The 26,280-nt window shown below is 40.9% G+C and overlaps 1 protein-coding gene and 1 pseudogene across 1 annotated transcript in view; both read right to left on the bottom strand.

Moving 5' to 3' along the window:
- DGKK (diacylglycerol kinase kappa) overlaps positions 1–25,258 on the bottom strand; it is a 163,653-nt gene extending 138,395 nt beyond the window's left edge. Inside the window, exon 1 of the mRNA XM_043570257.1 lies at positions 24,668–25,258. Coding sequence (XP_043426192.1) covers positions 24,668–25,258 — 591 coding nt within the window. The remainder of the gene's footprint in view (positions 1–24,667) is intronic.
- LOC122477700 lies at positions 2,787–23,341 on the bottom strand (annotated as a pseudogene).
- Positions 25,259–26,280: the final 1,022 nt, after the last annotated feature.

The raw sequence follows: 26,280 nt of genomic DNA on the forward strand, positions 1-26,280 counted from the left end.
TCTTTGTCCTCTAGGCTTCTGGCAACCTCACCTCATTGTATACTGGTTGTTGAGTTCTAGCTTTCATTTATAATCCACATAGTGCCAACACTGATGAGTGGAGGTATGATGGAAAGTTATATCCTGCTAACCTGACTTTTTGATACTGCCCACCTTGTTCCACTGGTGGGATTTAAGTGGCAGCTTCCCAGTGAGTGTCATCTATGCACAGAACCTGATCCTGTTGCAGGATGACACATAAGCTAGATTTGCCTTATGCTTCCCAGAAGTGCATTGCTGCCTCTGTACTGCCATTTGTAATCAATTGCCTGTCTTCTGAGGTGTGTGCTTAGCAAACACAACCATTTAACCACAGCAGTATCTAAATGACTTTCTCTGAAATTCAAAGGTTATTTTTAAACTACTGAGTTTAAGAATTTCCCAGAGGCCAAGAGACATGGTCCGCCATGAACTTCCTCTATGAAATCTTATCTACCTGGCACTATAAATTAAATACCTAAATCTGTGATGGAGAGTTGGTTATACATGATATCATCTACTATGAGGAGGCTTCGGATATAGAGACCTTGTCAAAGCAGCCAAACTTGATGTCAGAGTTCAAGTCTCTTAAGTAGCAAATGCTCTTGTAGTATCAGTGCATAAACAGAATAGCCTTGTTTCCTTCATGTCTTCTCACGGACAGAAGTATATGTATCAGACATGTGCATGAGGCAGAGATCATGTCTGCCATGTTTGCTATGCTACAACATCAAATCAAAAGGCCATACTATGAAAATATATTCTTTGCTAGCAGCTTCAGAATAGTTCTTATCAAAAGGGGTAAGGAGAAAGGCAACACAAAATCATTTTCTTATTTTTCTTTTTTAAATTTTTTCTCTTTCTAAATGAAAAAGAGTGATACAGGGGGATTTGAAATCTAATGGCATTTATCTAGTCCTCCATCTAAGGGAAAAATCCTATGTAGATATTGAATTAGTACCTCTACTATCTGCTTTAAAAATCTCCCTAGAGAGCCTCCAAGTGAAAAGAGCCTCTTTCAGGGCTTAAATTTCTGCAGCCACTTCTTCAAAAGTTAGAATAAAGTTAACACTAGACTAAGTTCTCATTCTTTGATCATGAAAGTTCATCATCATCCTTGATAATTTTTTTTATTTTTTTAATGTTTATTTATTTTTGAGACACAGAGACAGAGGATGAACGGGGGAGGGTCAGAGAGAGGGAGACACAGAATCGGAAACAGGCTCCAGTCTCTGAGCTGTCAGCACAGAGCCAGACGCGGGGCTCTAACTCACTGACCTCAAGATCATGACCTAAACCAAAGTCAGACTCTCAACTGACTGAGCTACCCAGGAGCCCCCATCATCAATCTTGATAATTGAAGGAAGGTCACTCAAGTGTTATCGACATTCTTGCTAGAAGCCAGCATAAATTAAATTAGTGCCAATTCTATGCACCCTGGGTATATGTGTATGTATATGTGTGTGTGTGTGTGTGTGTGTGTGTAACCTGCAGGCTGCCTGTGGAGAGAGTGCTGAAACTGTATCACTTCTGCCCTCCAGCTTTTTGTGGGTTCTTTTCTCCTCCTTCACTGACACATAAATTGCTTTCAAATTAAAATTGCTGCTTTTCTGGGGAAAAATCCTGAGAAATATTGGTACCTCAGATATCAGGATGGATTGAAATAATTATTAACTAAAAACTTAGGAAATTCTTTTTTTTTAACATTTTTTATTTTATTTTTTGGGACAGAGAGAGAGAGAGAGCATGAACGGGGGAGGGGCAGAGAGAGAGGGAGACACAGAATCGGAAACAGGCTCCAGGCCCTGAGCCATCAGCCCAGAGCCTGACGCGGGGCTCGAACTCACGGACCGCGAGATCGTGACCTGGCTGAAGTCGGGCGCTTAACCGACTGCGCCACCCAGGCGCCCCAGGAAATTCTATAATTAATTAATGTTAATGAACTATCTGGTCCCCTCAATAAATCATGGCAAGAGGAGAGAACTTATGACAGAAGTCAGAGAGGTGCATACAAAATGCTCAAAAAAACCTTATACTGGAGAAAAAAAATGTTCTAACAGTGTATGGTGACAGATGTTAACTAGGTTTATTGTGGCTACCATTTTGCAATATATACAAATATGGAATCATTATGTTGTATACCTGAAATGAATATATATATATATATGCATATATATGTCAATTATACCCCAATAAAAAATTTTTAAAGCCAAAAAAATACTTGTTGAATAGAATTGGAAGTCTTTCTATTGACATGCCCCTCTAAGCAGCAGAAGAAAACAGCAGTAAGTAAAGGGGGTACATGATTCTGATGTTAAGATACATTACTAAGAAGCAATGGTAGCCACCCTTGTTATTTTCAGTTTTCTTTACTTTGCATGAGAACCACCCCTTTTAAAAGAGAAGGGGAGAACAGTCAATGAGCAAATACATACATTATACACACACACACACACACACACACACATACACACACACAGTAGTTGCTTGAAACAAAATCAGTGTCTTTCACATGGTAGCAGCTACCTTTTTAAAAATAGTTTAATGTTTTTTTTAAACATTTTTTTAACATCTATTTGTTTTTGAGACAGAGAGACAGAGCATGTACGGGGGAGGGTCGGGGAGAGAGGGAGACACAGAATCAGAAACAGGCTCCAGGCTCTGAGCTGTCAGCACACAGCCCGACATGGGGCTCGAACTCACAGACCGCGAGATCATGACCTGAGCCAAAGTCGGACGCTTAACTGACTGAGCCACCCAGGCGCCCCTAGTTTAATGGTTTTATTAACACAAATACAATGTGCACACGAGCTGTCTATTCATTTTCTTTGCTGTGCAGCATGGCATTGGAATTGGTGACTCTGATGGCCAGTTGGGCTGCTCTTTTCACAATGGTTTGTGATTCTTAGAGGAGACATTGTAAGCAATCTCTGCATAGTAAGATTTGTTGCACATCAGCAGCACTTGACTGTTGTGGACTAGGAACTTCTGGAAGCCACTGGGCAGCATGTGCTTTGTTTTCTTATTGTTCCTATAACCAATGCTGGGCATCAAGATCTGGCCCTTGAATCTCCTGCACACCCTATTGTCAATGCCTCTGGGTTTCCACCAGTTACACTTAATTTTGACATATTGGTCTGAGTGGCGCTGGATGAACTAATTCGTCCTCTTTTTAACAATCTTGGGCTTTACAATGGTAAAGTAGGAGATGGCTACCAAGGAAGAACATCTCCAAGGAAGAACACATTTACCATTTTTTAAAAAACCAACTAGGTGCCAGGTACTGAACTAAACACTTGATATGTGATTTATCCTTAGAACAACCTAGTAGGTGGGAATTATTAATCTCACGTGTAAAATGAAGAAAATAAGACTCAAAGAGGTCAGTGAGAGTCTTTGTCCAAGGTCACAGAGCTAAGAAATGACAGAGCTGGGATTTCAACCCAAATGTGTCTGACTCTGAAGCCCACTATATTATACTGCAATTTCCACAGTTAGTCTCACACCATCCCCTTTGCAGGTAGGAGCATATCTTGATAATGCCATTTTATACAGAAGGATATTAAGGCATGGAACAGAGAAATGTTATTCTAGAATATAAAATACTTTCCCTTCTACATAATCCAGGCTCCAAAGGGGGGAAATGAAATTAGAGAATTACCCTTCTTCACTAGGCTTCTATCATAGAAAAATCTCCACCCAGGGATATTAGTCTTAGTGACATATGGCATTGCAGGAGGTGGGATGCAAGATGATCCAACTAGCTGTGGCCGCACCACATTGTGGCAGAGGTGAAAGTGGAACACAGACCTGAGCTGCACCTATTAAAAAACAGTAGTAGGAAGGCAGAAATCTGTGCTTTAACCCCGTCTCCATACAATTTACTTGTTTTTAATAAACTAATTCCACCTTGTATCGATGTGACAGTCATTTTGAATCTGTGCAAAGTGATTTACAGAATTTATAAGGCTTTAAAATACTTTTGAGCCTAGAATTTTAAAGTGACTCCCAGATATTCTATGGTGGGAAATATACTTATTTATAAATGGATAAATAAAAAGTGAAAGGTTAAAGGATTTACCTCAAATCACAAAGGCACAGCTAGGAATAGAATCAGCCTCTTAAATACCAATCCTGGGGCCAGATGATAAGACTGGTGCATTTTTAATCTCTTAAGAATTGTAAAAACCTTTTGAGAATTCTGATCTTAGGAAGTTCCTAATTATTTATGTAATGAATCATCATTATAAGCATCTAAAGCATTAAAAAAAAAAAAAAGAACCATCACAACCACCTTAAAACCTTGTCTCATCTTAAGCCTGTGGATTTGGTTGGCTTTAAGAAGGTAATGGGGCGCCTGGGTGGCGCAATCGGTTAAGCGTCCGACTTCAGCCAGGTCACGATCTCGCGGTCCGTGAGTTCGAGCCCCGCGTCAGGCTCTGGGCTGATGGCTCGGAGCCTGGAGCCTGTTTCAGATTCTGTGTCTCCCTCTCTCTCTGCCCCTCCCCCGTTCATGCTCTGTCTCTCTCTGTCCCAAAAATAAATAAAAACGTTGAAAGAAAAAAAAATTAAAAAAAAATAAAGAAGGTAATTGGCCCCCATTATCCCACACTGTTTAGAGGAATCTATATCATTTCTGGGCTCAAGAGGGCTGCTTTGGAAACCTTGTACTAACTAGCCACACATGGATTAGGGATTGGTTTTGGAGTCAGGAGCTTTGGGCTTGAATCTTGACTTCAATCCTTAGTAGCCAAGTATCCTTTAGCCTTAGTTTTCTCATCTGCACAATGGGAATAAAGCCAATATCACACACAGAGGATTGGGGTGAGAATCCAAGGACACAGGACATGGGAAATGTGGAAGCATTTTAGAAAATTGTAGAGTATACTCTTTGACATCAGCTGTAGCAATTTCTTACTAGAATGTTGCTGGAGGCAAGGGAAACAAAATAAAAAATGAACTATTTGGACCTCATCAAGATGAAAAAAACTTCTACACAGCAAACAGTCAACAAAACTAAAGGCAATCTATGGAATGGGAGAAGATATTTGCAAACTACTTATCTGATAAAGGGTCAGTATCCAAAATCTATAAACAACTTATCAAACTTAACACACAAATAAAGCAAATAGCCCAGTTAAGAAATGTGCTGAAGACATATATAGACACTTTTCCAAAGAAGACATCCAGATGGATAAAAGACACATGAAAAGATGCTCCACATCACATCATCATGGAAATACAAATCAAAACCATGGTGAGATACCACCTCGCACCTGTCAGAATGGCTAAAATTAAGACCACAAGAAACAACAGATGTTGGTGAGGGTGTGGAGAAAGGGGAACCCTCTTGCGCTGTTGGCGGGAATGCAAACTGATGCAGCCACTCTGGAAGATAGTAGTTTCTTCAAAAAAATTACAAATAGAACTACTCTATGATCCAGCAATAGCACTATAAGGGATTTACCCAAAGGATACAAAAATACAGATTTGAAGGGGTATATGTACGCCAATGTTTATAGCAGCATTATCTACAATAGCCAAACTATGGAGAGAGCCCAAATGTCCATCGACTAATGAATGGATAAAGAAGATGTGGTACACACACACACACACACACACACACACACAGGAATATTATTCAGCTATCAAAAAGAATGAAATCTTGCCATTTTCAACAACATGGATGAAGCTAGAATGTATTATGCTAAGCAAAATAAGTCAATCAGAGAAGGACAAATACCATAGGATTTCACTCATGTGGAGTTTAAGAAACAAAACTGATGGACATATGGTAAAGGGGGGGAAAAGGAAGAGATAAACCACAAAAGACTCTTAACAAACTGAGGGTTGAAGGGAGGTGGGTGGGGGATGGGCTAGATGGGTGATGGGGATTAAAGACAGAACTTGTGATGAGCACTGGGTATTGTATGTAAGTGATGAATCACTGAATTCTACTCCTGAAACCAATATTGCACTGTATGTTAACTAAAATTTAAATAAAAGGAAAACACAGAATATTGTACAGTATAATATAAAAATCAAGTGGTAGTCTTGAAAGACCCCTACTTTTTATCACTATAACATGAGTGATTGGGAAGGAAGGGTCTCTGAAAGTTCAATCTGAAAATTTAATAGTATAAACATACAGAGAAAGCTGATTAGGAATGGTGTTCCTTATATGCATGACAAGGCCTTCCAAAGGCATGACAAACACACATATACAGATAGCAAATGAGACTGGAAGATGCTATTGGATACCAAAGATTGAATATAGATGCTGCTTACTGTGGAAACAGGCCCTATATGAACTTCATGAGTGAATCATTTCCCTTCTCAGACCAGGGTATCTCTGAACATCAGTCAGAACCCTATAGCCTCATGTCAGACAAAGACGGTATGTGGAAGTGGGCAGTCCAGAAATCAAACAAAAGCAACCTGGACACTTGGATAGCACCAAGAAAGAATCCAGACAGAGTTTCAGAAAAGGGGGAGTTGCAAAGTAAGAGAAAATTAGAAAGTATTAATATCCTATGCTTCTGTCTTAACAATTTCCCTTCCTCCTTACCACTCATTCAGTTGTCAAACCCCCATCTTCTCCCAGTTCTTCATTTCTGTCTATATCCTTGAGGCTTCAAATCCTGGGGTCTCCAAAAGAAATCCCAGTGTTTTCTCACCTCAGGTCCTTTGCTCACATTGTTTTGTTTACCTAGAATTACTTTCTTATCACACTTCTGGTACTTCTCCCCAAATAAGAAGAATTATGGAATGTACTTTAACTCATCTCTGAACCCAAGTCTACCCCGTTCTGCTAGGCTCCCATCAATTCTTAACTCCTTTGAACTCAGAGTTTCTCTTATATTAAAATGAGTATCATTTTCTCCTTGGGGTTGCAGTTATTTGTATACTTGGTGTTATTTCCTTTGCTTGGCTATAATTTCCTTCAGGTAAATTACAATTATCAGCACAGTGCCTGACATGGAATAGGTATTCAATAAATGATTTTAGATGAATCAATGATCATCATCGATTGCAATAATCAGGCCACCATCATTTTTCATCTGGATTTTTGCAACAGCCTAAGTAATCTCCCTGCCTTCTATCTTGTTCTCCTCCAATCTATCCTTTTCACTGTCACAATATATATCTTAGAAAAATTTCTTTCATTATATTACTCTCTTACTCAAGAATCTTAAATAATGTCCTGCTGTACAGAATAGAGTCCAAATCCCTCTGCCTTTCTCTAAAACCTCTTTGATACCAGTTGAATAGAGTCCCTGCTGCTTCCAAGTCTGGGTATGTTGCCCCCAGATCTAAATTTAATTGATCTCACCTGTATCAGGAAACCTTCCCAAACCAATCCACCCTTTATTGTTCCTCTTTTATAATTCTACAGCATCATTCTCTGTACTATACATACTGTAATATAATAATTTCTTTCCTTGTATTGTTATGTACCTGTCTCCAGAGTACATGTTTTTTCTTCAAAATAAGATTGCAGACTTCGTATATACCTTTGCTCTTTCCACACCAACTAGCAAAGAGCTGGGGACCTATTAGGACTTCAGCTCACACTTTCAAACATTTATCATTTTCTTCTCTGATTATTCTGTCTGGCCTTACCTGTGCTTCCTTCACTGTCTGGAGCCATTTTAAGGGGCTTATTATACACTTTATATTAAAAAAAACAAAGTTTACCTGGTAAGAATAGTTTTCTTTAAGAAAGTCCCTATCTCCCCTCAACATATTCAGAGCAAATCTTATAGTACCTTAAGATATCTTAGTTTACTGTGTTTGGAGATCTTTTAATATCATTATACATATAAGACTGCTGTGTGGCTCTTGTTATTTCAAGCTATTAAGTGAGTATTATGTGCAAAAGAGCTTTAAAATAGAATCGTTGATGTAGAGGACAATATATTCTTCTTATTATATTAACATAAGAGAAATGTTCTCGTGCTTCTCTCTTAATAACAAGGTAACTACTAACCTTTCTTAATGGTTTCCCCAAACACAGTATATTCCTCGGCTTACAAATAAAGACTTGGATAATGAGAGAAGAGCTACTTGCATTCAGTCTGAGGACAACACATTAACAATATTCCATCTCCTTTCAAGGCCATTCAGAGGATTTTCATCAACAAGGAGAAAATAGCCAAAGGAGAGGATAGAGAAGCTATTGAAAAAAAAAATACTCAGGATCAACACTTTTAAAAAAATGTTCCTTTAAAAAAAGTACACATTTGGGGCATCTGGCTGGCTCAGAAGAGGATACCACTCTTGATCTTTGGGTCATGAGTTCAAGTGCCACATTGGGCAGAGAAATTACTTAAAAATAAATAAATAAACAAACAAACAAACTTAAAAAATAAAGTAATCCTTGCTTTAAAAAAACAATACTTTTTAAAAAAAATACACATTCTCTTCTTTCTCCCTTCTTTTATAATACTTCAGCTTCTAAATTAATATCTTTTCTCTGCCTATTTTCCCTAACAGTATTTGTCTCCATTTGTCTCTCTTCCATTATCTGATTCTATTTATTTCATTTCATTGTTTTCAATCCAGGATCAGGGGAACAGCCCTCTAACTCTTAAATTCTTGCCTTTCTATAATCACTGTCTTGAGCACAGGGCTTAACAATACCTCTAACTCAAATTATCCAAAACTGAACTCATAATCTTCCTTTAGTTACTATCTAAGCCTGCTCTTGTCCCTGTCTTCTCTATAATTCTAACAACTCCAGACTCAAAAGTTTAGAATCATCTTCTACTCATCTCTCCCCCATCATCCACATCCAACCGATTTCAAACCAAATCTTATCAGCATCTCTTCTATTTCTTCCCATACTGATTACCTTAGGTCCTCAACATCTCTGGCCTAGACTGATGTCCCATTCTCTAGAGTCTTCCTATCTAATCCATTCTATATATTGGTAGTTTTCTTAAATCTAAACCTAGTCATGGTACTCCCAATCAAAAACCTTCCATGATTCTCCACTGTTTATGGAATAGAACACACATTCCTTCACCTGGCATTCAAGGCCCTCTGCATTTTAGTTCCCACCTAGTTCCTTCAGCCTTTCTTCCTGATTCAATAAAAGTTTCTACCATATTTAGTCTTTGTGGGATTCTTAGAGCATTGCCCTTTCTACCTCTTCCATGCCTATGCTTAGGATATTCCCTCTGCCTTTTGTCTCTTTTTTTCATTTTTGCCTATCAAAGTCCTACTTAATCTTCAGACACACTTGAGATCTCACCTTCAAACAACCTTCCAAGACTGAGTGGCTTGCCGTATCTATTTAGCACAGTTCTTTGTCACTAACAACTCCTTAGAAAGGTTTGATGACTTGAACTCTCATAAGAGCATGTAAACTTTAGGGAACTCATGACCTGTAGGAGTGAGACAGGCTAAAAATAAGTTAAATAGGAAAACTGGGCAAGCAGCCAGAGTCTCCTCCTTTTTATGCTTTAATGTCCAGCTAAATCTGTATTTGTGTGCGTGTGTGTGTGTGTGTGTGTACACCTACCTACCAGGCTGTTCAGCTACTGGAATATATATACTTGGGTATGTTCCTGGGAGTGAATGTACCAGTGTGCATCTATGGATGTATGCCTGCCTATTCCTGTACCCCTGTAAATTCCTTTTTCAAACCCTTGTTGCAGATTTCTGTTTTAAAATGATGTTCAGGTTAAATGTGATGTGGAATAAAATAGGTACTTTTTTTTTTAATTTTTTTTTTCAACGTTTATTTATTTTTGGGACAGAGAGAGACAGAGCATGAACGGGGGAGGGGCAGAGAGAGAGGGAGACACAGAATCTGAAACAGGCTCCAGGCTCTGAGCCATCAGCCCAGAGCCCGACGCGGGGCTCGAACTCACGGACCGCGAGATCGTGACCTGGCTGAAGTCGGACGCTCAACCGACTACGCCACCCAGGCGCCCCAAAATAGGTACTTTTTGAAATTGGTTCTGAGCATATAGGGTACAGGCATCTAGGGAGTTGCTAAGAGGGACATTGTATTTAAATGTAAGGAATTAGTAGCAGGATCAGCCCATAACACACTATTGGGCACATCAGGAAAAGGTACCATTTGTTAAAGGTATTTTTCTTCCATTTGTCAGAAAATTGTCATAATATACCAATTTTGTTAGCACAAGGTACTTGACTGCCATCTTCAGGAAAATTGTTACAATAAATATATATATCTTTATGGCTTACTTTGTGAAATGTGTCCCCTTAGAGATGGCAGCCTCATATACTGTACAGACTGTACAACTTTATGTGCTGATCTTTCCCAGTTGCTATTCTTAAAAAAGATAGAAGTTGTCTATCTTATTTAAGGGAAAAGTTGTTCCTTTTGTTTGGAAAAAAGATAGCTGTTAGAGTTTCCTGTGTCTAAGTAGAGACTCCATATTCTCTTTCCTGATCAAATCATTTTCAAGATCAGGGTGCTGATCTGATTACAGGTATTGGTAAAACAAGTTACGGCTTTTCCTGTAAGCTATTTTGGAAGAAAATTTGGACTGCCAAGGGGACATCAAAGCTTAATTGTTTCTTCTTAGTCCTCACAAGAAAGGGAGAGCCTTGGAACATTGACACCTAGCTCCAATTTCTAGTTCCAGCTACAGGAGAAATTTGACACCAAGGTAATGAATCAGGAACTTTTCAATTAATGTGAAAAGAATACCGTACATAGATTAAATTCTGATTAATAGTTAAGATAGTGAAAAGGGTACCAAATGGTATCTAGCTATGTTTAACCCTTCTCTCCATATACTACACTTAAGAATATTTTTTAGTGTTGCTCTACTTGAGTGTTTTAAGGAATTTGCATTTTTAAAATGACTGGCTAAATAACTCATTCTCATTTTCACCAGAATTAACTATGTTTATGACCAAAGACTAATAATTCAAGACCACATGATCAATATAGGGCTGCTCCTAATGAGTAGGGTACCTCTGTATGAGTTAGAAAAAATTACAACCCTCTGGGAGGATATGAGGCAGCCCTGCCTACTATCACCTACTGGTAATGCACTTGAATAGCTAAGTCCATTTTATTGAGGGGCGACTATATCAAAACTCCTCTGCATACCTGAATACAGAAAGTGATGGCAGCAAATATCATGGCACATATACAAATGATACTAAATAAGGTAGCATTTGCATATTTTTTATTTTTAATAAATGTTTTAGGGATGCCTGGGTGGCTCAGTTGTTTAAGCATCTGACTTGATTTTATTTCGGCTCAGGTCATGATCCTGTGGTTCATGAGTTTGAGCCCCATGTCAGGCTCCATGCTGACAGTATGGGGCCTGTTTTGGATTCTCTCTCTCTCTCTCTCTCTCCCCTCCTCCCCCACTTGCATGCTCTCTCTCTCTCTCAAAAAAATAATAAACTTAAAATATGTGTTTTAGATCTAATTTCTCCATGAACCTCTATGATATTTTTATAAAGCAGTTCCACCACAATTTATTGAGTGGCAGGCTGTATGTTGGGCCCTGAGGGCCTTATCCTTATAGCCCTAATCGGATACACAAGCTGTTAATCTCAATGTTATATGGCAATTGAGAAGCAGATGTTTGTGTAGGGTGCTATGGGAGCACAGAGGAAGGGCACCTAACCTAGATGGGATACCAGTGAAGACTTGCTAGAGGAGATGGCTGAGCTGAGTCAGCAGCACATTATTGGCTTCATTTAAAAGACACAAAAGCGGGGCGCCTGGGTGGCTCAGTCGGTTAAGGGGCCGACTTCAGCTCAGGTCATGATCTCGCGGTCCGTGAGTTCGAGCCCCGCGTCGGGCTCTGTGCTGACAGCTCAGAGCCTGGAGCCTGTTTCAGATTCTGTGTCTCCCTCTCTCTGACCCTTCCCCATTCATGCTCTGTCTCTCTCTGCCTGAAAAATAAATAAATATTAAAAAAAACCATATATTAAAAGACAAAAGCTAAGCCATGAAAAGATTAAGCAATTTGCCCCATATTGCACAGCTATGCAGAGTGGAATTATGACTAGAACCAATGTGAAGTAACTCCCAATCTAAGAAAGAGTCCAAACTAGTGAACCCCTGGCTACACAGTACCATTTGGATTTATTTGAGAAATTTTATTTGAAATACTATTTTATTTGAGGAAGTTCCATACTTACATGCCTCACAGATACCTGCCTATGATATTAGAAAAATGCAAGCACACCAAAATAACGCAAACCGCAGCTTTCTAGGACAGTTAATTAGCACCTGAAACACAATCCTGGCAACTTTTAGTTCTTCATTCTGTGGTTGCTGCAGCTTGCTACAGGAAGATGTATCACATAAAAATGAGGCATCAGCTCAAACTTCCTTGGATACCAACTTTAAGAGGTCTGAGTAACTCAAATCATTCCCCAAAGTTCTTCAACCAACAAAGGCAGCTAACAAAAGTACTGCTAATTAAATGTATAATTAGGGTTTATTATAACTATCATACATTAGTTTAAAGTCTCATTCACCACTGCTTTGAATTGGTTTTGTCCTGTTTTTATTTGTGCTTAATTGTCCTGTTTTATATGTGTTTAATTTTATAGGCTACTTGATACCCTTTCTGGATGCAGGCAGAGTGTAAATTTTAAATAAATAATAACAATAAGTTAAATTTATGTAGACTTGGATCTTTTATGTGCTGCATGTACACTTTATAGTACATTAGGACCCCTTACAAAATCAACCTATATGGTACATTTATGCCTATTTTTAGGACATGGAATAATTTTGCTGTTTTAAATTATTACAGAAGCTTATAGTTATATATTAGCTTTTACTACATATTTTTAATTATATCTACAATTTACTTGGTGTAGTGTCCTTGGCCAATAACACAATCCCCCATAATAAAAATGTTCCTATAAACAAAGACAATGCATATTATGACAACCCATTTAATGAGGCCTATTGTAACACTTACCTGGGGTCAGGGGAGGGAGGAACTTTCCAGAATGACCATGTTTCCAGGAGAATATTATTAATTTCTGGAATATTTTAGGCCAAATTTTAAACTGTGACTTGCTTCTTTTTCATATTCAATGTGTTCCTACATCACCAGCGCTTTGCTAAGAAGCCATAATAAACTGGGAATGCAAAATCGCTTTCCTCTTAGCTTAAATTTTTAAAAATATTTATTTATTTTTGGGAGACAGAGAGAGTGCAAGCAGGGGAGGGGCAGAGGGAGAGGGAGACACAAAATTGGAAGCAGGCTTCAGGCTCTCAGTACAGAGCCCTACACGGGGCTTGAACCCATGAAGGGTGGGATCATAACCAGGGCTGAAGTCAGACGCCTAACCAACTGAGCCACCCAGGCACCCCTCCTCTTAGCTTAAAATAAATAATTGGAAAGGTACATCAGTTACAAACCCATTTTAGCATAAAAGGAAAGGACTAATGAAATACTTCTTGTATTTATATTAAATATTAGGCTTTCATTTAAAATTTTATTGAGAAAAACATTAAAAAGATTCTATTGCTAAAGAGGTTTTGAACATACTAGGCCAAAAAATAAATAAATAAACATACTAGGACAGCTGATCCCCAACTGCCCTTCTTAGAACTTTCCATGGGTCTACAACACTGAAGATAAAAGATTTCACTGGATTTCCATACTGGCTTCTTACTTTTGCTGTACAAAACTCTGTGATATAAAATAGAAAAAAAAATATCATAGAGAAAGTGGACCAGATGCTTACAAAAGTATAGTGTGGGTCAAAGAAAGCCCAAAACAATAGAAAAAGGGTGCTAGATAATGTAATTCTTTTCTTTCACTTTTAGCTTTAGTAGTTTAATTTGGAATTTGGCATACAAAGAAATTGGAAGTTAGTTTTTAAGTATATACCTATCAGCCAATCCTCTGCTTCAGCCATGTTATTTTGCTAGTCAACAGCCCTCCAATGGTTGTATCTCATCATTAGGATAATATACACAATTTTGTCAGTTTCCTTCAAAGTTTTAATAGGACTTTGCCATCCACTTTATTTTCCATATTATTTCAGTCTTTATGATTCTATTAGAATGGCCATTTTTTCCAACTCCAGATACTGTACAGGGCCTCATTCTTCTGTCTGTAGACCTTGACCTCACCTGCCCAATTTAAGGATAACCTCACTTCTACTTGATAGTGTCACTGCTTAATTTAATTCTGATTTTCTCTAGGCTTGAGGAAGATATATTGTTCCCACTTACCTCAAACAGCTTCTTTATTTTTCCCCTAAATTTCTTCAATAAAAATGAATTTTCTATCATGTAGTCCCCCTCATATATGAATCTAATCCACACCTGAAAACTTATTGAATAGTCAATTTTGGATAGGGAAAATTTATTTCATTATTCTACATTGAAAAAATAATAATGCATTCCCATTTCATCTTGGAACCCTCAACTAATTTCCCCAAATATCAGTAAAGTACTCTAAAATACCCATGTAACAATCCTCCAAATATGTATCATATTGTAAAACATTTTTTTAATTGTTAAAAAATTACTTATTTATTTTGAAAGAGATAGGAGAGAGAGAATCACAAGCAGGCTCCACCCTGTCAGCATAGAGACCCATATGGGGCTGGCTCCAACCCACGAACTGCAAGATCACAACCTCAGCGGAAATCAAGAGTAGGATGCTCAACAGACTGAGCCACACCCAGATGCCTCTTGTAAAGCATTTTATATACCAATTACGTGATTATTGAACATTTAGTGAGCTGACAGATATGTCTATGTGTAGTTCAAAATGATGCCTTACTGTACTGGATACAAAACAAACAAAAAACAAACAAAAGCAAGCAAACTTTCAAGCTGCCTGGGAGTATCTATGTTTTTTTTCACCATTAGAAGATGAGATGGAGGAACTCAAAAAATTTAGTGCTGATGAGGGACGATGGAAAGGCAACAAAAGGTTTTTCCAGGAATTTGTAGAAAGACAACTCACCAGTGAAAAGCAATATACTAACAAAACCATCAAGTGAGCCACTAAATGGGTGCTTTGATTCCGCGTGAAACCAAAAAAAAATTTTTTAAAAAATGCCCTGGTGGTCTAGTCAGCAAGTTGAGTAAATTAAAGCAAAAGAGACCATGGCAATGCCAAAATTATCATTTTAATTGTCTTGACAGTCAAGCAGAGTAAGGTGAAGGAGTGAGAAAGGGACAGCAATATCCAAATTCTGAGTAAGAGAAAAGTTATGTTCCACTGAAGCCTGGCAGGATGGAAACAGTCGCAGTAAGCATTAATTGAGGTTAGTGAGAAGGCACAAACTTGTTAATTTTCTGAAATCAATAATCTTGTTTTGTAGCTTGATTTACTTTCCTCTTTGCTGTTTATGCTTAGCTGTTTTAATAAAGCTACATCACATTTCTCTTTTATACTGGAAGGGACACACATGGTGATGTAATAAGCCATGAAATAGTATGTTCAAGGTACATAATAAATGCAAATGACACTTATTGAAGGAAAATTAACAATTAAAGTAAGCAGGGACTACTGTTAAAGGTGGGGTTCAGAGGATGGTGCTGTGATGCTGGAGCTGGATTCAGGAGAGTGGGGGACTCAATTGACAGAGCCCAAGTTAATAAAAACTCTCTTGGTTTCAAGTGTCTCTACTCATAGCCAAGGAGATTAACAATTTTGTACTCAGTGGGTACCTTTCATTTCCTGTCTCAAACTGCAAAATTCCAGGTAGAGACATTAGCTGCAGGAGAGGGCAAATGAATGAACATCCAGGATTCTGGAATTTCTTAGTTGAGCCTGCAAGCAGTGCTTCCATCGCCCTCCTACTCCTGGAGGCAGGGGCAGGCTCATTCCTCATGCCCACTGCCTCTTGTTTCAGAAGAATTCAGCAAAACTCTGGGTTGGAGCATCACGCTTATCTTTCAGAATCCCTTGGTAACCTGTGCCATGCCCTGTGCTAGGAGGAAAACAAGAGGGTGGGAATCACTGTCCTCAGGGTCGGAAATCTCTTTTATAAGGCTCTTTAAGGAAAAAGGCTTAACCAACAAATGCCTGAAATGCTTTGGAAGATGAAAATCTCTAAGTGCTACAGAAGAGGCTGAAGACTCTGATCTTAATACCACATTATACTTGCCTGTTAAATTACTGATTCAACCTTCGTTGGATTGTATATGGTTTATTAACTCGCTCAATTTTCTACCACAGTTGGCTAATGAAAGCTGAATGAATATTCTATCTCCTAATTGTTGGTAATGTCCTCACAGGAAAGTATTTCCCTTCTGGGTAAGAGCAATCTGAAAGAGCATGGTTGGTAACTGTGTGTTAAAGAGACAAAGCCATTAGTACATTTTTGCATATGGTGAAAAGTGACCCAACTGAGTCTTAGAAATTTAAATTTAGATTTTCTTTTTGGGAATTTAACAGTGGGAAGAGGGTGGATTTTGCTTAGGGTCTCCTTCTTCAAGTCCAAATCACAAAAGCTATCAGGACAAATGAAATCTGGATGTCATAGAAAGTGCAGTAAGTAAATGTGAGATCACACTGCCAATTGTATATGCAACATTCGCTAGTGTAGACACAAGGTTTGTCTACATAAAGTGTGTACTTTCATTGCTTTACATTGCAATCACGTCTCTGAACAGTTATGTTTTCAGCTTATGTTTATCAATCAGATCATACAGGTGTTTGACTAGATAAACTTTAAGCTAAAATTAACAATTGTTTCCTAAATACAATGTAGAACAACGCAGCACATGATCTAATAATTAAGTCAGGGAGGTAACAGGTAGGGGGAGGAGGAGAGCCTGAGACACAATTGTACATTTCCCTGAAGTCTTACTACTGTAGACTATAAGATATATAAGCATATATTCAGAGAAAATCAATGGAAAACAACAAAATATTAATTATCTCTTGATACTTCATCTTGAGTGGTGGGGTGCTGCGTAATTTTTATTTACATTTTGGAAGTTTTTAAAAATTTTTAAGTTTATTTATTTATTTTTGAGAGAGAAAGAGAACACAAGCAGGGGAGAAGCAGAGAGAGGGAGAAAGGGAGAGGGCAAGGGAGAGAGAGAAAGAGAGAGAGAGAGAGAGAGAGAGAGAATCTTAAGCAAGCTCCACCCTGTCAGCACAGAACCTGATGTGTATATATATATATATATATATGTATATATATATATATTTAAATTATTGTCAAGTTAGCTAACATACAGTGTATACAGTGTGTTCTTGACTTTGGGAGTGGATCCCCATGATTCATTGCTTACATACAACACCCAGTGCTCATCCCAACAAGTGCCCTCCTCAATGCCCATCACCCAATTTCCTCTCTCCCCCACTCCTTCCTCAGTTTTTTCTCTATAAGAGTCTATTATGGTTTGCCTCCCTCCTAATTCTATTTTCCATGGGCAGAGTTTGCCTTTCTGGAGTGCACAGCCTGACTGGCTGATGGGGAAGGTAACCAGAAATGGGCTGGAGTTGGAGCAGAGGGAAACCAGCTGGGGATTAAACATTTACTACCCTTCGTCTTCAGGTTCTCAATTTAAGGTTCGTTGGCATGGTTCTAGAATGATATTACCCTTTCTTTGTATAACTTTCCTAGTCTTTAGAGTGGGGTAGGTGTGGAGAGCACTTTTTCCTAAAAGACAGGCTTTTCTCTCCCCTCTTTTTTCCCCTCTTTCTTTAAAAAAATCTCTTTAGGGGAATAAAATTTAACGATGTTGGTGAGATTATGGCCAACTTGCCTAAGGTTAGGAGAATTTCTTTTCCTCTTACAGTTCTTTTCTGGTTTTGTTTTCCTTGTGGATGTGGAGAGGAATAAGGTCTATTGATTTTAGTGAAGTTGAAGGCTTCTTTTATGATGGGCGGATTTTCCTTTTAAAAAATCTCCGGGTAAAAAAGTCCCTTGCTTTTGGTTGGGTTGTGGGAGCACACCTCTTTAGGTTTGGAGGATTTCCATTTTTATAAATCTAAGTTTTGTAGGGAGAAACTATAAGGGCCACTGGTTTTAGTGAGGTTGGGAGCCCTCCTAAAGGGCTTTTACAGAAAATTTTACATTTTCTGTAAAATGAGCAATTTATTTGGAAGAAATAAGATTGGGAGCATCTTTCTGTAAAAGACTTCCTTTTTCTTTTATTTCATTAAAAAATACTTGAAGGCTGGAATATAAATAAGGTCCCTGGGTTTGGGTGGGGTTGGGAGCATCTCCCCTTGAATAAGCTTTAGAAAGAGATTTTGTGAGGTTTTCTTTTTTTCTCCTTTTTGTGGGAGGTAGAGTGGGTTGATCATCAGGAATAATACACTTAATGGACAATAAAGAACTGGTGCACCTTTCCTGAGGAAAATTTCTTTCTTTTAAAAGTTATCCCTTAATTTATTTTCTTCTGCATCTCATTCCTTCACTCTCTACCCCTTCCTTTCCTCCCCCTCGCTCCCTCTCCTTCCACCTCCCCTTTGGTCTCTCCTTTGCTCTCTCTCTCTCTTTTTTTTTAAATTTTTTACTTATTTAATTTTTTTGGAGAAAAATGTTCAGGGACTTTGGTGGGTTTTGAGGCATTCTTATTCTCTAAAATGGAGGTTTCTTTTTGAAAATATTTATACTTCCAATTTTTAAATTTCCTATATTAACAATCAAGTTTTGGAGTTTGAATACATTCAGATCATCCATAAAAGGATTTCCTTTTAATTTTTCTTTTTAAAAAATTTGCATTTTTTTTGCTGTATCTTGACAGAAAAGCTCATGTGTCTTTGTGTAGATGGAGCACTTCTCTTTAAGAGGATTTTGTTTTCATTTCATTAATATTATCCCCCCCCCAACATACATGCCTTTCCATTATTGATTTTTCTTTTAAATCTTAAAATTGTATTTGGAAGATAGGTTCATGTGCTTTGGTGATGATGGGGCTTCTCCCCTTGGCAGGGGAAGGATTTATTTCTTTTCTTTTTTTTTCCTTTTCTGGAAATTAAAAATTCAGGATGTTTGGTATGATCAGGGACTCTGTCCTTTAATATTTCTTTTGTTTGTTAAAATGTTTGTGTGTTTCTGGGATGGAAGGATTGGTTAAGTTTCATCTATGACTTTGATGATTTTGAAAGTATCAACACTTAAAAAGACTTCCTTTTTGTTTGTTTTTCCCAAAGAGAAAAAATTGGGGGGGTGAATAAAGGTTCTTTTCCTTGTTGAGGTTGGAGGCCCTGCCTTTAAGAGGATCTTCCTTTTAGTTCTTTTTGATAAATGTCTTTTTTTTTTTGCTTATGTATTCATTTATTCCTTTGTTTATTTGTGGGAAGATAGTAGGTCCAGTATGTTGCAGCTGGAGGAGTGACCTTCCTTTTACTTATTTTTTAAAATTGATATATAATTCACATATCACACAATTCACCATTTTCAAGTGTACAAAGTGAGTGTTTTTTAGCATATTCACAGAGTCATGCAATCATCACTGCTATCTAATTTCAGAAGATTTTTATCATCCTTCCAAAGAAACCCTGTACCCTTTAGCCATTACCCACACTTCCCCTCTTCCTCTTACCCCAACCCGCAGGCTACCACTAATCTACTTTCAGTCTCTAAGAATTTGCCTATTCTGGACATTTCATGTAATTGGAAGAAATAACATTAGGGAGATTTGGTGAGACTGGTATACCTCCCCTTTGGGAGATTTATTTTTGCCCCCATAACTTTTGTAAGGGGTTCAGCATGAGACGTGAGGTGGAAATAAAGTTTATAAATTTCATAATTTTTTTAAAGGTTAGAAATACTGTTTACCTTGAGGTGATTTCTCTCTTTTTCTCTTTAATTTTCCTCTTGGGGACATAAGTTTCATGGGTTTTGATGAGAGTGAGGAACACCTCCCTTTAGAATTTCTTTTTTTTTCTTAAAATAATTTTTAGGGGAGGGGTAAGTTTCATTATCTGGGGTCACTGTTCCTTTATTCTTCTTTTTTAATTCGTACATTTGTTTTTCTATTTTGAGAATAAGGTTTATTTGCTTTGGTGAGGGTGGGGCATCTCCCTTTAGGAATGGATGCTTTCTTTTTTTAATCCTTGAAATAATTTTTTTTTCCATAGAGGGAATTACAGTCAGCAGTCTTTGGAAAGGTTGGGCACACTATCCCTAGCAGAATTTCTATTTATTTTCTTTCCAGAAAAAGGTCTTCTTTGGGAATAATAGGTTCAGGGTTTTGTGCCTCTTATCCTTCCTTCTCAGGCTCCTGTTCTAGGGTGGCCCCCGCTGGGAGCATCAGACTGGGAACAGCAATTGCTGCTTTGAACAAATTCCAGGCTGATGGAATGTCAGCTTAAAGATTCTTCTTAGACAAATGAGGCTCTTATGTGTCACAGAAAGCCCTATTTTGGATACTTTCAAAAATCCACATTAGATAAATTAATAATTATATTAGGTGTCAAGTTTTATCTTTCCCTTCTCCCACCCTGCTGCCTTCTTCAGGGAAATAAGAGTTAATAATGCAGAGGAAAGCATTCTGCACACTGTAAAGGGCCATACTAGCAGGATTATCTAATCCTTATTATAATATCCCTGAATGGCTTCCTGGCTTCTATGGATTTTCCTCTTTTCCTTGGGAGCACTTTGGGAAATGGATCAGCCTTTCCTTTTGGGCTGCAGATGTGCAGAAGCCCCAGTCAGAGATTTTAATAAACACATAAGAATTGTATTCTCAGGAAAGACCACTGACCAAATATCTCATTATCTTTTCTAGAACATACTGCCGCAAATGCTCAGGAGCTCTCAGAATATACCAAATAAATCAGATAGTTTCATCAAAACCTGGCAAAGAGGGGGGAAAGAGCCTAAAAGGAAAGAAAATAATTTCATCTTAACCTTCAACAGGTTAAACATTCGATCCTACAATCCCAAAGCTGTTTATAGTCATTGCAGATATTCTATTCACTTAGGAAAAAATATATTACCCCTGAAACCCACAACATCATCATTAGTCTGCTGCTGCTGGGACTGCAAGGGATAAGGACACTTTCCAAACAGTTTTTTTAATTGTTGGTAATTTGCTTGTTAATTATGGCTCTAACATCCATTCTGAAAAGGGCAAGACTGACTGCATTTCTTTAAAGGCTATATATTCCAGGCTATTTATTTATTTATTTTATATTCCAGGCTATTTAAATAATCATTTACTTCTTACTCTGAAATCAATGAGAATGCATTTTTATTCATTCACAGCAACAGTCTCTACATCTCGCTGGAAATGGAATTGATAGGTTTCAAGCTTCAGTAAATGTTTACTGAGCAAAAATAGGGAGGGCTGAATTATACTAGGCACTGAGAGGGAAAGAGTATCTACCTTTGAGAAGCTCAGAAATAAGTAAAATGATAAAGTATTTAGGTAAGAATTACCAGATATCCTATAAACAAATGCTTGCTACTTTGGAAGAAAGTGTGTGCAAAGAAATACCAGGAAACTGCTCTGTTATGGTTTGGGGTGTAATGGTAACTGGTAATTGATCTATTAGCACATACCCCTGCCCCCCAAAAATAAAGGCCACAAAACTGTATTTCTTTTCAGATTTTCATTGATCACCTGTATGATGTGGCTATAATTTCATAGCTAGTTACACCCAATTAATAAAAACATAAGCTATCTTTCTTCAACCACAACTGAGGGGAGAGAAACAAATACAGTACCCTTCATTTAAGCCCCACTCCCCCCCAAGGAGTCATGACATTGTTAAAGAACCAATTCACACATCCTTACTTACACTTACTGCCACCAGGTGGGAGACTACAGCTCATTTCCTAGAAATCAAAACATTTTAGAAAGGAAGGAAATAGACAGGTTTGGTTAATAAGATTATGTTATCTTGGTATCTATTTGGAAAGACACATGAGCCCCCTTTTCTCAGTCTCTACCCTCATGATTGGCATGGATTTGCAACCAACAGGTTCTGAAACCTGAAAAGAGCAGACTCCAAACTGGAAGATGTTGACTTTTCTTCCTTCCTTCCTTCCTTCTTTTTTTCTTTTCTTTTCTCTTTCTTTCTCTCTTTCTTTCTTCTTTCTTCTTTCTTTCCTTCTGCAATACCAGTCAGCAAAATTATCTGGGAGAAACTTGCAGTCACATTCAAACACTTTGTTTTGCTCATTTCATCCTTTGACTTATCAGGTTAGTTCCATGCTACTGGTACTGACTGTGCCTTGCCAGGTAGGATCTCATTGTATGATAAGAGCTGTATTTTGTTATGATCTCTGAGTGTGTGTGTGTGTGTGTGTGTGTGTGTGTGTTTCCCCAAGTTTGCCTCAAGGAGGCAGTGTCTGAGAACAACACCTCCTCAGGTAAGATGGCAACCTGTTTGCCTTGAATGTTAAGATGCAAGTCAGCTGGTTGTGGGTGCTATTTGCCTGAGGAGGATGCAGCAGAGAACGGTCCTATCACTGAAGATCAGATGTTTCCAGCCAGAGAGCAATTGCATAGCAACACCAAGGGGGTTGAAGAGGCTTTGGCTTCCAGGGACCTGAACATATACCCAGATCCTTTGCATCCTTCAAAATCATCTAGAGCCACTGATAGGTTCATCTACATGGCCCTCTTAGCGGATAGTCAGGGTTCTTAACCCAATCCTAAAAGATAAATGACTGGACAAATGACTAACTCTACAGAGGACAAAGTCAAACCTTGGTGGGGGGGGGGGAGGTCCTGGTCCCCTGCCAGGGCTGCCAAATGCCTATGGGTCAGTCACCCAGCACATCTGAGAGGGCACTGTGTAGAGGAAGCTAACCTGATTCCCCTTACTTTGATCCTCCTTATCTGTCTGGCAACAGACATTTTTCCTGTTAAGCTCGTGGGACATGTTTTCCCCCTGTCACGGGGCACATCCCTAGAGCTCCTGGCCTCTAGTCAGTCTACCAGAGGCCAAAGAGGCCATATATTTGCTGGACATCCCGGTAATTAAGTCCCCAGGTGTTGAGCCAGGTTCCCCAAATCTCACTTAAGAAGGCCATAGGTTAGGTGGTCCCTGCTGGTCTCCCTCCCATCGGCTTCATTGCAAACTCTCCCAAAATGACAAGAGCAAGTCCCAGGTTAGGGTGATCTCCGGTGTCTTGCTACACTGCCATTTCCTTTCCTGAGATTGCTGCAGGGAGGAGGAGAGCCACCCCCCTGGAGAGAGCCGGGTTGTTGGATTTAAAACAACAACAACAACAACTTGTCTTAGTCTCCTACAGTTCTATTTTATCTATTTTTAAGCCTCTGCACTTTTTTTTCACCCTGTGAAACTTTTCGCTTTAGGCTTCCTCTTATTCAATCATTTATCATTGCAGTTATTTTGCAAACTCAAGCCTTCCTACTCATAATTCAGGAAGCAACCAACGGTCCCATTTCCATTTCGCGATGCCAAGTTCTGCCCCCTTCCCCTACATTCTACAAGTGTGCGCTCCACAGCAGAAGGATTCCAGAGTCGTGTCCCTACGCCCTGCTAGGCAGCAGGATGGACGGGTATTGTTGGTGTGGTATGTTTTATGTTTCTGCATTTTGTTTCGTGGTTTTTTTTTTTCCCTGCAGCGGAAGCTAAATCAAGGTGTATCTATACGTTATCATGATATTCACAGTCTCATGGAACGAAGTTTAGGGGAAAGGAAGAGTAGGGGGAGTACAGAGAAAGCAAGAAAGACAAACAGATTCCTGCCAAAGAGCCAACGGGGTTTCGGGGGTCCAAGGAGAACACAGAAAACCTTCCTCCTCCCCCCACCACCGCGGGTGCGCGAGGATCCTCCACTCGTCTTCTCCAGGCTAAGTGCAACGTTTAGGAAGGCATCTCTGAAGACTGGAAGAGATGAGGATTTCCATTCACACGCTCTCAAATACCAAGTTCTATTTTGGTGTCTCTAAGCCGGGACTCCTGTACCATTTCAACTGGCCCCAGTGCGGGATGCCAGTCGCCCCCTTGTGACGCGGCCCATCACCATATCACCTACCTGCCTGGAAATCCTGCAGACAGATGGAATGGTGGCTTCGACACACGCATGCTCTCCCCCTCCTCCCCAGTGAACCCTGCCCTTCCCCTGCAGTGCGCGTGGGCGCCGCCCATCCCCTCATCCCCACCCGGAGTACCAGCTCCCAGCAGCCAACAGAGGCGCAGGGCACCTCCTTGGAGCGCCGCCAGTTGCGCCCCCACTAATGACCCCCTCCCCAGTGTCAGGGAGGGGGCCAAGCTGACGACTGCGGCTCCGAAGCTTGGGCCTCTGCGGTAGTGACCGCGGCTAAGAGGTGTGTCCCCCCCCACTCCCACCCCCCCCCCCACTCCGCCATCCCCACCACTCAGTCCCATCGCTGTGTACCCAGGGCCAGCCCGAAATACTTCTCTAGGTCTCTTGCGCTCCCCGGGGATGTCTTCCTCCTCTTTTTCAAGATACAGGCGCTCACTGCACTGCCACTTCTCCCCATGGGGAAAACTGCTCCGACTCCCAATCCGTGCAGTCACCCCTGTTTTTAGCCCCAGCGAGCCCACTCTCACTTCCACATGTTGCTTCCCGCCTCCCAACCATTTCCCACTGCCCCTCGATCCCCCACCTCTGCATCTCTCCGCGCATCTTTGCCAGTCAGTAGCAGCAGCCAAATGGGATGCTTCGGGTACAGAGTCCCACAAGCTCGGTAGCCTTTCGGCCTCATTTTACTTCTTTTCCCCCCCGCCCCAGGGGGTCTTTTTCTTACCTTGATACTGGAGAACAGCACTGGCGTTCGGGGCGATGATGTCTTTGGACCCTTCTCTGGAGCTACCACCGGACACTGCAATAGACGTGGTGCTGGGCTCGGCTCCGGACGGGACTCTGGAGCCGGCTCAGGGCAGGACTCTGTGGCTGGTTCTGGGGCTGGTTCTGGGGCCGGCTCAGGGGCCGGTTCTGTGGCTGGTACTGGGGCCGGCTCAGAGGCCGGTTCTGTGGCTGGTTCTGGGGCTGGTTCCGGAGCCCGCTCGGGGACCGGTTCCGTGGCTGGTTCTAAGATCGGTTCCGTATCGAGTTCTGAGGCTGGTTCTGGAGCTGGCTTGGGGACCGGTTCTGTATCTGGTTCTGGGACCGTTTCAGTGTCGAGTTCTGGGGCTGGTTCTGGGGTCGCTCTCGGACAGGGCTCCGGAACAGGCTCTGGACAGAACTGCGGTACCGGTTCCGGCGAAGGCGCGTGGAGCAGCGGAGGAGCCCGCGGCGGCGGCGGCGGCCACGGCGGCGGCGGCTCTGGAGACTCCGCGGGCTGCTCTCCATCCTGAGGCGGGTCAGTGCCCTGGGCCGCGGCAGCTCCGCTGTCCATGGCCGCACACCTCCTCAGGTCTGGGCAGCTAGCACCCGGGAGCTCAGAGGGCTAAAGTACCCTCGGTCGCCCCGCCCACTCCAGTTTGACGACCCCTTGCAGGATGCCAAACTTTCCCCTGCCCCGCTCCATGGCTGGCTCCGCTCTGAGGTCTAACCCAGGGGCGCTCGGCGTCTCCCAGTGCTGGAACACGCCCCTCGGTGAGCGCACACCTCTTCGTAAGCAGCCACGGGTCCGATGGGCGGGAAGCAGAGGGGCTTGCGAACGGGGACTGGACAGAGCGCTTGATGACCTCCTAGCGACGTGCTGGAGGGGAGGGGGGGGAGAGACAAAAAAAGGGAGGAGGGAGTGGAGCGGCCCGGGGGGGGGGGGGGTTGGAGCCCAGCAGTTTAACCCTTTGGTGACGTGAATGCAAAAAAAAAAAAAAAAAAAAAAAAAAAAGCCGGAGGCGAACTCGAGGGTCTTTGGAGCCCCCTCCCCCAGCCACTCAGCTGTGAGCTGCTGCTCTTAACAGCTTGCATCCTGTGTCTGCTCCCTCACCTCAGCAGCAGGTGAGCCTAGCCTTGGACCAACCTCCTGTCCCCCATCTCCAAGCCTCAGTGGGCAAGTAATCCTCCTTTCTAACCAGGGGAAGAAATTTAAGCGGCACGGGGTTGGGGTGTGTGTGTGTGTGTGTGTGTGTTCAGTCCTTTGAAGTACAATTTGCACTCCGCCTCAGTTTTTTTGCATTTTTGAGCTTTTGCCAGATCGCAGGGGGTTGCTGTTGGGTACAGGGCTTGGGGTGCTTCGGGAAAGGTGTGTGATGAGAGACGGCTGGAGCCCCGGCTTTCAGCAGCCTGCAGATGTAGCGCCTAGAGCAAGGCAAGAGTTCCCAGGGAAGCGGCGCCTGGGCTGCGCGCTCCGGAGCCAAGGTTGTCCTGGTCTCCGCGGTGATTTGGGAATACGCCTGGCTCGCCCTGGCCATGGGAGACCGCCCTTTGCTTTTAGGTGGACTTCCCAGGCATTAGCAGGACTTTTTACTG

Source organism: Prionailurus bengalensis, chromosome X (genome assembly GCF_016509475.1).
Source record: "Prionailurus bengalensis isolate Pbe53 chromosome X, Fcat_Pben_1.1_paternal_pri, whole genome shotgun sequence".
NCBI lineage: Eukaryota > Metazoa > Chordata > Mammalia > Carnivora > Felidae > Prionailurus > Prionailurus bengalensis.